Genomic DNA, 12,638 nt, shown 5'->3' with positions numbered 1-12,638 from the left:
CGGTCTACTGGCGATTTCAACTCTAGCGGATGTTCAAGCGTAAAGAAGCGTACAGCGAACAGGGATAAGTTGCATTTGTCTTCGTAAACATTGCGCGTTAGCCAACGACTGCTCTAAACGTGCGAACATGGGACGCCCAGGCCAATGGAAAGTCGCAACGCGTTGGAGTCAAGGAGAAAAGCAACGGATCCGAAATTTGATTGAATGAACGTTTAACCAATCATTTTTCAGCGTGTCTGGCCTTTTCTCCAATCAGCGAGTTTTATGAAGCCACACCTCCTGACAGTTGGATGATATCACTTTGTGACGCCATTTCGTAACAGCGGGTGGAAGTTGCTACGGCGGAAAAAGGTACTAAAGTGGTTCGATCGTTTAAATTAGCTACTTTGCACGAAATATTCAACAATTACTGGTCTGTCCCGTCGATTTGCCGATTTATTATCCGAAAATTGCAACAGATATCGCTTGCCTAACGTTAAATACACGTGTGCCTTTGGCCAAAAATTAGTATGGCCAACGTTAGTTTGTGTGTATTCGCTAATGTATTCATTTCGCCGAGCTGATCACATCAATCCTTTGCATATATTTATGGTCTAATTATATAACTGCTGATTTCTGAAATAGCTAACGTTAAGTATGTACTTTTTTGGTGGTGTTTGTTATTGTTGCGTGTGATTCCTTTAACAGGCGTTCTTGGTTTGTGTGCGCCCGCGTGTGCGTAAGGCCTAGCTTTTATTGTCTGTAGAGAATGGTGTGTGAATCTGTGGCTTTTTCGTGTTAACCAGGGATTGCTTTATGTGCACACTTTTAAAAAGTGGCCATCCGATTTTTCCTGTAAAGCGCAGAATTCTGCTTTATTAAACTCCCAGTTCATGTTTGCGTTTTGGTGTTGTCGTAAACTCCACTGCGTTGATGGACGAGCAAACTTGTGGGGTATCTTAAGTTAGCTAATGATAGCGAGCTAATTTTGACGCCAGCCTGGCTGGGTATATGTATTGTAAGTCAGTCGGTCTAACTTTAGTTTTATTTGATGTGTTGCTAGGTAACGCAGCGCTACTGTTGGTCAAACATTATCTAGCAAGTTAACTTTCTCTGTACAACCAAGCAGCGATCCTGCTTCTCTCGTGTTTGTTTCTGAGGGGACATTGATGAAGCGAATCTGCGCAGCCGCTTTACTGTATCGCGTACCAAGGCCGTGTATCTGTAACCACGCATGACCGGTAAAGTTAGATTGCTCTGATTTTCTGCCCGTTTCCAGGCGAGACACGAGTGCATTTTGTCCTGCTTGGGCACACCCTCTGTAGAATGCAGAGAATTCGAACCTGCTGCCTCCAGGTTGTAAGCAGAGTTTTATAGTCCGTTAAATTACTGCAATTTAGTAGATGCTCTTAATCAGTGAATAACTTAAGGTACAGTTTTACATGTTGCCCTTTTATATTGCTGGATATTTACTGGATTTTACAATGTATGTATGTAAGTGTAAGTACGTCGCTCAAGGGCACAGTAGCAGCGCCTCAGCGGGGAATCAGCATTTTGGTTATGAGCCCTGCTCCTTACTAGTGTGCCATGCTGCCGTCCCAGTCCAGCACTGCATGCTGCTGCCCTAGATGGTTTATGTTTATGTATAACGTAGTTACTGAGCAGTGTAGTGGGACAAGTAAAAGTCATGGCGTTTTCTCACCGTCTCCCTGCATTTGTTGGTTTGTAGAGTAGCACCATGGTGAAGATCTTCGTAGGAAACCTTTCGGAGGACACCACTGCGGAGCAGCTGCGAGCCCTCTTCTCCCAGTACGGCAAGATCTCGGAGTGCGACGTGCTGAAGAAGTATGGCTTCGTGCACATGGAGGACAAGGCGGAGGCGGAGGAGGCCATCCGGCGGCTGCACCACCACCAGCTCAACGGCCAGACCATCAACGTGGAGATGAGCCGCGGCAAGACCAAGAACTCCACCAAGCTGCATGTAGGCAACATCAGCAGCAGCTGCACCAACCAGGAGCTGCGCGCCAAGTTCGAGGAGTACGGCCCTGTGGTGGAGTGCGACATCGTCAAGGACTACGCCTTCGTGCACATGGAGCGGGTGGAGGATGCCATGGAGGCCATCAACGGGCTGGACAACACAGCGTTTCAAGGTGACCCCGCCAGACGAGGGAGAGAGGGGGGGGGGGGGGGAGGGGAGGGGACAACGGCCTGACACAGTCCTAATCGGCCCCTCAGCCAAACACAGCTTATGTTCTTTGCTCGGGGGTTGGCCCTGGGTGTGTTGTAAGTCAGGGAGAAAAGTGTGGGAGCAGAGACAGTATGTGTCGTAGCCGCGTTGGTTGGGGTTGGTCCATTGAGCTGTAGGTGTTACAAAGAAATGGTAATTGAGTGAAAGTGGCTTGCATTCCTTACATTTTATGCAACTTCTGTTTATACAGCTGGATGCACATCGAAGCAGTTAATGTTAAGTATTTTGCTCAAGGGTTCATCATCAGTGAACCTGGCAATTGAACTAACAGCCTTTTGACATTGGAGTCCCGCCCTGACCGTCATTTATTCTGCGGTATCTGCTGCACAGGTCCAGTAGGAAAGTCTTTAGGGAAATGATGTCAGGTTTGGAGTTTTCTGCATCCCGTGCTCGTCAGTGGTACTCCAGGCTGTTATTAACTGCTGTGCACATGTGTAGTACAGCAGTACAAAGGCTGACGGAAAGGGCCCATTAGATAAAGTAACCTGGTTTTTTAACCTCTGTGGATCTATATAAGACATTAACCACAGAGCACAAAGCCTTTCGGTCTCTGTGTTCCTGCTCACATACCTGTGTGTAGACTGAAGAGAGGGGTGTTGCTTTAATTCAAAGGGGAATCGCCTCCATGCTAGGCAGGGCGAATGGAATCGCAGTCCTGGAGAAGTGATGAGATTGGTGTTGAGGAAGCGCTTTTAAGACCGCCATCTTTTACGTTGCGTGTCCTTAAACATTTGCAGTTTCAAGCATTTAGTCCTTTGTCTGATGCGGAAGGATTTTTGAGGGTATAGTAAACCGCGATTGTGTTTTCAGATTAGGTAATTCAGACACACTGAATAGTATGTTAGTTGTACAGATTAGGAGCCCGACTTCGCTATGATGACTAACTCAAGGTATTGTCTAACTCTGGATATTGACCATCTCGGGGGTACTGACTGGTAGTAGTTTTGGAGATCTGATCCAGTCGGTGTTGTGAAGCTTGAGAGCGTTGACCAGCCCGGTTGCTGGTACTGCCGCAGCCAGTGCCAAACTGTCTTTGCGTCTCTTCTTTTTCAAGGCAAGCTGATGAGCGTGAAGCTTTCCACTAGCCGGCTGCGCACGGCTCCGGGGATGGGCGACCGGACGGGGTGTTATCGGTGTGGGCAGGACGGCCACTGGTCCAAAGAGTGCCCGATGGACCAGAACGGCTCGTTTGACGGCGGGGCCAACGGATTCGGCCCCTCCAGGTTCAGCGGTCGCGGCCGTGGTTTCCCGCGCGGGCTGGGTGGAGACCCGGGCTTCGACGGCGGCCACGGTCCGGCGCCTGCCTTCGCCAGGGGGCCTGGGTACGGCGGCGGGCCCGGGTACGGCAGGGTGGCCGGGTACGACGGTGCTATGGGTTACAGGGCGCCGGCCGGCTACGGCGGTGCTGGCGAGCATAGCTTCGCCCGGGCGTTCGGCGGCGAGGCCGCGTACGGTGGTGGCGGCGTGGGATACGGCGCGGCACCCGCCTTCCCGCCACGGCGCGCTGCCTTCGAGGAGAGGGACCCGTACGGCGTGGTGGACTTCTACGAGAAGTACCGGGCCCGTCCGTACGGCGCCGGCCTCTACGAGGATCGCCGTGCCCCCGGCCTAGCCCCTCCCCTCTCCCTGAACCCCGCCTCCTCCTCGGCCCTTGACCCCTTCGACCGACGCTCCCTCCCCGCCTCCTCGGCACCCGTGTCCTCATACTACTCCCGCGACCGGAGCCCCGTGCGGCGGGGGCCCGCTGCGCCGGCGGCCGGCTTCTCGTGCGAGCGCTCGCGGCTGTCCCCCACGTCCGCCCTGTCCAGGAGCTCGGGCTATGACGGGCTGCGGGCCAGGGAACCGTACGGAGACCGCCCGCGGTATGCGTATTAACCCCCGCACCACCAGGTGAGAACCGGCTGCACCTGCCGCGGACGGAGCAGAGAGAGAGAGGGGGGGGGGGGTCAGGTCCAGTGTTTAACCCTTAAGCTGCCTCAGTGTTCGTTAGCCACGGTACCTTTGATTTGACCTTAACGATAAGCATCAGCATCAGTAATGCCAGCATGAAGGTTACCTGTTTATGTAAGAAACAGTATACTGTTACAAGTCCTTGATGAATGGGTTCATAAGATGATATGCATGGAGGTAGAATGGATCTCTACAGGAGTAAAGTCCTGTTGTGTAGAAATCACTGCACTACGCAGTGTAGTTTTTATTTTTAAAAGTACAAGCAGCGCAGTGTTTTTGGGGGTGTGGTGGAAGACTCGGGCGTACCGAGCTGGGATCCCCGGGAGGAATAGCCATACCAGACATCGGCGGAAGCGCCGCGCTTAGCTCCTCGGCGGTGCGTCGCCATGGAAACTGACGGTGCTGTGATGTGGTGTGCTCTCTCTGCAGGTGTGTCCGCCCCGCACCTCCACGGACGCGCGTTTGCTTGCGGTCGCTCGTTTCGGCTCGAGGCGCGTTTTCGGCTCTGCCGCGATTGGGCGACGGTGGCGTCCCGGAATGTCTCTTGTTCTTCTGTCAGTTTCTTTTTTAGGTTTTTCATTTGTTTGCTCCCAGAATGCAGAATGCGTGTATAGTTTCATTTCAATTTAGCTCCTTTTTTGTTTGTTTTTTTTTATACACGAGTGTATGTATTCCTGCTTTTTTGAGACTTTTAGGCAAAATTCAACTGCAGGTGTTATTAGGCAGAACTAGAACTTGATGTCAGCTTTCTTTCTAGTTTTTAATTCTTTTTCTGTAGTTTAACTCCCTCAGATCTCTTAACATGTATTTTTCTATCTGCTCTAAGAAGGTTATTTCTTGCACACACTAACGAAACACTCTTGCAGGTTATGATAGTGTGTAGTATTTTCTCTGCTTACATGGGTGGATCCCAGCATGTAAAAATACCTTTGGATTCCGCTAGCACAAGTTAGAAAGCTGGTAGCGTAATTCACCCGCAGCATTGCAAAGCTAATACACTGTGGAAGTGGCATGTGTCTTGTAATCTAGGTGATCTGTTCTCCACTCCCATTGAACCAAAGTATATGTGAAGTGTTTGTACAACTTGCATACTGCAGATGAGCTCTTTGCGTGAAGAAAAACTAGCTGTAACCGGTTTGGTTGTTGGGGGTGGGGTGGGTTCAAATGGCCTGTCAATGAATTGTGGAGGGAAAAGTGTTCAATACAGCACATGTTTCTTTTAAATGGTCCTCTGCTTCTTCCGTATGGTAAGTTGGAATAAACACATGTTGAAAACAGACTCCGGTATGTGTAAGCAAACATTGGTGGCTGATGAACTCCAAAGTGGGAGGGGAGAGCGCTCATTGATAAGCTGAGGGTATCCTCTCCCTGCTTTTGATTGTTCGGCGTGGTCAGCGAGCACACCTGTTTACCTGGGGTTCAGCCACAGGCAGGTCATTCCTTTTTTCCCTGATTGCGTCTGATAGCCTTGCCTTTGTGTGCATGACATAACCTCTTCTGTCACAAAATCACAAAAAGCCTTTTCATTAAAACCAATCTCCAGTCTCATTTTAAGCCAAATTATTCAGTGCAGCGCAGCTTCTTAGTACATAAATGACTTAAAACAAAGTAAAGGGCATTTGGCTGCCTGGGAGTCACGATTGCAGGGAGGGGCAAGCTTGCTTATGGTGAAAATGGCCAGTTTGAAGGTAAGTCCTCTGCCTCCCCTGTGTCCAGCTCACCAGCCACCGATGGTGGAGTGACCGCGTGTTAAAGGACCACATCACCGATGCCTGCGAATGGCAGCTGCTCTATGCTCTCAGGATCCTGTCTGCGTGTACGTAATGTAAGGACCTGTTTATTACAAGGCCATCATGTAAACCAAAATTTTGGACACACAAAAGGACATTTTTCAGCCTCTGCAGCTGTAGATCTAGGGGCCCCTAGAGGTTCCCCTAGAGTCACGGGTTTCTGTAACATGCAGGTGCTGTGCCTGGAGTCATTGCGTTGTGCAGCTTTGTAATGTGGAAGAAGCACTGAAGACCAGTGTGGTCTGGGCTGGTCATCCTGTCCCATCCCTGTGAGGATTTGTACCTTTGTGTTGTGAATTAGAGGAGGTATTGCTTTATTTTTGTTCATTCATACTGAAATTGCGGGAAAGATTGTGCAACTCGTGACAGTGTGAACACATACAATACTTCCTTAAATTTGTCGCTTGTTGTCAAGCGTAGTGTGCCGTTGCGGTTAGATTGAATACCCCCCCTTGGTATGTGGAACTTTGCGTCATCGCGGAGTCCAGCGCAGCCCTCATCCGTGTGCAGTTTTGTGCTCTGTATTTTAGGTAGCTACGCATGCGTTCACTCCCCCAGCCTCCTGACAAAATATCTGTCTGTTACTCTGGCATTTTACTGCTTCGTAAGGATCGATCTTCTTTACCGCTAAATGTTGACATGTGGAAGACTATCTTGGTTTATCTTTAAACTAAAAGCAGGGGGAAAAGGCATGCATTTGTCACTTGTTTTGTTTAGAACAGGCAGGCATGTGATGCTTGTTTTAGCAGCAGTAGTTATGGGGCGTGGGGGCTGCTGGTGTATACATGAGATCTTGTTAGGACTCTGCTTTCAGGTCAGACTCACCGTCATAACACAACAGGTCACCATTTTACCTTTCGGCTACGGGGACAAGAATGTCAGGCTGTGGGCAGCGTTTCTGTAAAGGTTTCTCTTTCTCAATAAAACTCGGTGAAAAAAACAAAGTTCGGCCTGTGGTCTGTGTGATGTCTTTCACAGTTCAGCTTTGATGGTAGCCTTTGGCCCTTCAAAATCCCTGGAAAGTGTTTTCATCCTGGAAAGATCATGTGACGTCGTCTGACATCCTGCAACACTTGAGAAGCTTTGGGAAATTGCATGGATTTAACAGCTAGCTCACCAGCATGGGCATTAAGCCTACTTACAAAAGTTCCATTTATTACGAAGAGAATCCACAAGTCTAACACCAGCTATTTTGAAAACTTACCCCCATCTCAAAAGTGACCCAGTTTTTATGGGAATACAATTATTTCCACACCAAAAATGACTGAAGATTTTCCGTTCATCCTTAAAATTATATTCAAAACTTGGCTTACAACAATAAATGATTTGAGTATTAATCCTGTTATTGGTGCACTGTCCTGGTGCCTCTCCAACAAAATCAATCCTTGCCGATACAACCTTGTAAGATGGCCCATTTAGACTTCTTGCACCACCTTTGAATGGGTAGTACATCATAGGATGCAGATTTATAATCCAGCCTGTTGAGTGTAGATCTTTCTGCTGGTGTTCATTATCCTGTGGTGTGTATAAGCCTGGAGTGCTACCCCTGCTGCCTCACTGTGGAGTTCAGTAGACCGCTCCTTGTGTAAACCCCTCAGGCTAGGTGTAGATTACACACGGATGCTCTGTGCTTTGGCTGTTGCTGAGTAATGGCATGGGCTCCTGATATCGTGCACAGTAACTGTAAGGCTGCCATTGTTGGCTCCATGGAAGTTTACTCCTAGGCTGTCTTCTGTATTATCCTAAGTTACTTTTTTCAGTGAGCCCACCAGTTAAACACTCACTCTTGGACCAGTCCCACAAAGTCAGTGAATGCTCCAACAGTACTCCTGTCCTGAATAAAAAGTTCTAGTTCAAGGAAGGTATTGCCATATCACAGAATGGCTTGTGCTTTATTTATTTTTTGTCAAAATGTACTTCACATTTTATATATAATTTAATTTTAGTGTAAAACAAACAAAACATTGAAACATCTATAGAAAGTATGAGTTTTATTCAAATTACAAAACTGCTCTGTGATTTGATTGACTTATTATTGCAACTAATGAGATAGATGATGAATGACATTTTTGGCATACAGGTAAAGATGCTTGTTTGACAGCTTGTGTCCTACATCTAAGCCTATCACAAATAAGCACTGTGTGCAATTAGAAAAACAACATGCATATGTTTGAGGGTGTGGGATTGGGGATTCAATGAGCCTTACACCATGTGGATGGCTACATCTCATTTGCTGTCCCCACATAAGACAATCCACAGTCTGTACATGCTGATATAATATTGCAGACTTTAATGTTCACGAGTCATTCAAATGTTACAGCTACTAAAGAAGATGGGTCTTGTTATTAATCGTATGAAAGTTACTATTCTCTTACTTAGGGGTGTTCGCTGCAGAAACCTGGGCTCCCTCTTCCAATACAATATGCAGGTTAGACATTTTCCCAAAAGGAGCTACTGTAATTCTTTAAGTCTGTGGGCAGGGTTGGTCTGACAATATATCATTCATGTGCTTTTTCTGTAGGTTGTCATCCCAAATCATCCTGCTGTCACGCCTCAGCAGAAAGCAGTGTCCATTCTCAAACACCCACTTGCTGCTTGTGTCTTCAAGGTATAACTACCTAGAATTCTCTTGACATACAAAAAATGCCATTTCTGCAAACGTTTGTTAATCTGCAGTCTTTACCTTTGCATTTTGCTCTCTGCTGGATTCAATGACAGTAAAGAATCACATAAGATCACATTCTGTCCCCTTTTATATAGATATATATATACACATATTCTACATCGATCCCCCTGTTTAAGATGAGCACTGTGGCATTACAACCTACAAAGGTTCTAAAAGGCCTGCAGAACAGGTGTTGCTTTGAAAGGCATACTGAGTCACAGTGTGCAAATGTTTCCAAGCAGTTCTACATGGTGCAAATACCCAGAGGGGAGATGGGAGGATGCTCTTTGCTGTTTGGGTTGGAAGTATGTATAGGTTTTTGACCCTAGAGGGGGGTGTGTCCATCTCCTTGTGGCCCTCTCAGCTGACACTTTGCCAGGCCTGGGAGACAGAGGAAAGGGTGATACCTAGGATTTAGATGTGGTTCTTACAGTGACCCGGTACTCAGTAAAACATGTGGAATTTGTGGCAAAATGAATGAATTACGGCCATGGAATGCATGGCCTCCCTCATAAAGATACTGTGCTACCTGTGGTGACAGCAGGGGGCTGTAGTCTGTAGAGGTTGGGGGCACGAATTTCAGTGTGTTCCACATTTAAGGATGAACCCCCAAACCCTATAGCTATGACAGTGTCACTGCCACTCTCTCTGTCTCCAAAGCACTTAGCCTCACACTCTCCCATCTGCACAAGCTTACGTGTAGCTTACTACTCTCTCTATATCATGTTGTGAAACCAAGAATAAAATGTAAAAAATGTCAAAGCTGTCTGTGTATTCCTGTGTTCTAATGTATTATTTTAATCTCCCCCCCCCCCCCCCCCCCTCCTCGGTCTTGTCAGTCATGTCAAAGCTGAACAGTCTGGAGAAGTCTGTGAGGGAGATCAAAGCTTTGCTCCTGGCACAGAGACGGCCGCAGGAGGATGACACCCTGGAGGGCCTGGAGGTCTTCCTCCCTCACGGCAGGAGACTGGAGTCCCTGGAAGAGCTGCGGGACTTTGAAGAATCTCTGGAGGACGAGGAGCGCAAAAGGAGATTGGTGAGAAGTAAAAAAAAAAAGTGTGTCCAGCAGGGGGCGCCAGAGGGTCGGAGTGAATTGTGTTAGGATGTCCGTGACTGTGCCTCTTCACATGAGGAACAAGTGTGAGTATTACAAAAAGGGAAGTGTTATGTAATGTGGAGAAAATGTGGCGGTTGTTGCTACACCTCTTGATAAGGTTTGCAGAGTAGGAGTTGTGTTGTTTTGGTAGTGGCTGCAGTAGAGTCTTGTTGAAGGGACATTGTGGTGTAAACCTTCAGCGCGATGTGTTGTGTGATGTGTGTGAAGCACTGTCTCTGTGACTGAGAGTGATGCCTCTCCTGTGCAGTTAGCCTGTTTGGTGTGTGAAAGCGAGAGAAACTCCCTTCCTCTGACCCACAGCGGCGACTCAGAGCTGCCTCAGTTACAGTGACATCATCAGCCATCAGGACTGGGCTGTAACTTTGCTTTAACTGAAGCTTTACTGTATCACATTCAGTCACTAAGGTGGTGTTTCATACATGTTGGATAACACAGCCCGTGATTGGTTTATTGGACCTTGAAGAGTGACCCTTTAAAGCCACTGATTGGCTGAAAACACGTATTTTACACCATGACGTTGGGTCTGCGGGATCCTGTCCTTTTCTCTGATTCTGGATCTTGTCATATGACCTCAGGTCAGAGCCACCTGCTTGGTGAGCTCTAAATTCAACATGTCTGACCAACTTTCTCAGGGTTTAATACTCAACACATTTAATAGCTGTTTATTTCCTGTGAATAGATCCATAGTGAAATGCTTGGGGCCAGCAAAGGTTATTTCAACAGAATTGATTTAGTAACCACTAAAACCCCTATAATCTCTTTAACACCAGGGAATAGCCTGCATATAACCCATCACCTATTTAATGTTTTGCAGAGTTTTTTATAGATATATTTCACTGTAAAAAGTTTGCCTTAGGGCTGGACAGTAACAGTTTGTCTTAGGTATTCACTCCCTGTCTCTCTTGAGTGGATTTTACCCTGTTTGACTGACAGTTAAATTGACGAATGGGATGTGCTTACTTACACTGCTGTCAGGTCTTAACAAAGTTCCCTCCAATAATCATGCTCTTGTAACAATACATTATGTGATGAAGGCTCTGGTCTTAACACTTTTGCATTTACAGATTCGTTTTATTTATTTCACATTGTTATTTCTGCCTGTTATCATTTATCCGTACAGGTTCAGGTCCTGGCATCGGTGGAGGGTGGGGAAAACGTGGGCAAAATATGTCGCGCGGTGATGAGGTCACTGATGAGCAACGGCCTGATGAGCAGCTTCAGTGCCAGGGGTCAGAAGGGCAAACTGGCTTTCAAAGAGCAACCTCTATGTGATGTCATTTTAAGTGAGTGCTTTCTAAATGGATTTTCTCTCTTTCTAATATTCTACACTGTTTTTATTTTAAATTTTATATTATATTATATTGTATTGTATTGTATTGTATTGTATTATATTACATTATATTATATTATATATATTCCAGCATCTTCCAACACACACTTCACCCCCAGGTTAAACCCCTCTGACTACCAGGCACTAAACAGAGTATTTGTACAGGAGGCCAGCCAATCAAATGCGAGTCACAAGTAGCTCTCCTCCTGAAAATAGAGCGGGTCTCAGTGCTGTGTGGATGCCAGGCTGGTAGAAGGAGCTGCGTCTGACACACTAGCAGATGAGACCGGGCATAACACATCAGATTTCATCAGCTTATACGCTCATGTTTGGGACCACACCCTCACATAAAGGGTATGTGCACCATTAAAAAGGCGCACGGTCCTCCACATGTGAGCTTTCTTGCGGAGTTTGCCTGCTCAGCGAATCGTCACATCGACGTGAGGGTGACCGTCTGACCTGTTTCCGTCTGTGTTAGGAGCCGTGCGCAAGTCGTCAAACGGAGAGTGCAAAGACAGCGACATCATGTACGAGATCGCCGGGGTGCTGCGCAATGCGCCAAACCACCCGGGAGGCGCCAACTACCACAGGGTCTGTACAAAACAGCATCAAACTCCACGAATGTGACTTGTCTTTTACAAATGAAATAATGTATGTTTCATGTTTTTTTTTTTCAGTTGGGCGGTACAAGGAAGCGAAAAGCGGAAGTTCTGATAAAAGATTCAGATTAATATATTGAAATTCCAAAAGAATATATCTATGTGCTGCATCAGCACTCATATTTACCTGCTCCTTGGAGGAGCATGCAAGACTTTGCACCTCTATGCCTCGTTGAGACAGTTCCTCCAGTGACCACCAGGTGTCAGCTTTCCTTCCGTGTCGCTGATATCTTTGTTGACACAGTTTTTTTATAAAACCTTTTTTAACATGTGAGGCAATGTCAAGGTTTGTCACAAGTAATTGCACAGGTAATTGCATTTGATTTGCACTATGTTGTCCTACCCTTTTAAAATGAAGTAATCAGACAAGATTGTCTTTTACAAGAGATGACTGTACAAGTACACTTTTTCTGAAGTCATAATTTATTGTCATTCAGTCATTGTTAAAAAAATAAGCTCTGTATCTTGTTATACAACAGTAATTTTGTCTAAATAAAGTCTTCAGATGTTTCACGTTGTGGTAAAAATACAGTATGGGTCATTCTTTGTAGTTTTTGCAATGGAAAACAATCTTCTTGCAAGTTTCAGTAAAAATTAATATTGTGTTTCCAGGTCATAGGTCAGCCAATAGATGACTTCTACAACCTCAGTCATGATGCAGAATAAACCCTTTGTACCTGTACCAGTATCTGAAAACCTTTAGTTTCATTGCTTCCTGACAGACAGCATACATAGTACACCACTCTGTCTTACAGTTTGTGGAACCCATGTGTAACGCCACTGATTGTGGTACCGCATTTAAAACAAGTTTGCCGTGGTTTCAACTTACTTCACTTTTTTGGTTCTACTGACCCATGGAAGACCCATTTGCTAACTACTATTTATAGGGGGAACACAATG

At 46.4% G+C, this 12,638-nt stretch overlaps 1 protein-coding gene across 2 annotated transcripts; it reads left to right on the top strand.

Moving 5' to 3' along the window:
- Positions 1-294: 294 nt before the first annotated feature.
- LOC118774789 (RNA-binding protein 4.1-like) lies at positions 295-12,094 on the top strand. 2 transcript variants are annotated; one of them, XM_036524284.1, is made up of 7 exons: positions 295-351; positions 1,709-2,129; positions 8,489-8,575; positions 9,472-9,668; positions 10,870-11,032; positions 11,558-11,670; positions 11,757-12,094. In XM_036524284.1, exons 2-7 carry the CDS (start codon positions 1,718-1,720, stop codon positions 11,808-11,810), a joined length of 1,026 nt encoding a protein of 341 aa, XP_036380177.1. In that variant the 5' UTR covers positions 295-351; positions 1,709-1,717; the 3' UTR covers positions 11,811-12,094. The 2 variants fall into 2 exon arrangements, with proteins under 2 accessions (XP_036380177.1, XP_036380176.1); XM_036524283.1 differs by lacking the exons at positions 8,489-8,575; positions 9,472-9,668; positions 10,870-11,032; positions 11,558-11,670; positions 11,757-12,094 and adding exons at positions 3,282-4,117; positions 4,607-6,907.
- Positions 12,095-12,638: the final 544 nt, after the last annotated feature.

Source organism: Megalops cyprinoides, chromosome 3, assembly GCF_013368585.1.
Source record: "Megalops cyprinoides isolate fMegCyp1 chromosome 3, fMegCyp1.pri, whole genome shotgun sequence".
Taxonomy (NCBI): Eukaryota; Metazoa; Chordata; class Actinopteri; order Elopiformes; family Megalopidae; genus Megalops; species Megalops cyprinoides.
The sequence above is the reverse complement of the archived record's forward strand: the minus strand, read 5'-3'. Positions and strand labels throughout refer to the sequence as shown.

Coding starts and splice junctions, on each gene's coding strand:
- LOC118774789 (XM_036524283.1), top strand. CDS start 1,718: ATGGTGAAGATCTTCGTAGGAAACCTTTCGGAGGACACCACTGCGGAG. Junction 2,130..3,281: donor GGACAACACAGCGTTTCAAG/GTGACCCCGCCA, acceptor TTCTTTTTCAAG/GCAAGCTGATGAGCGTGAAG.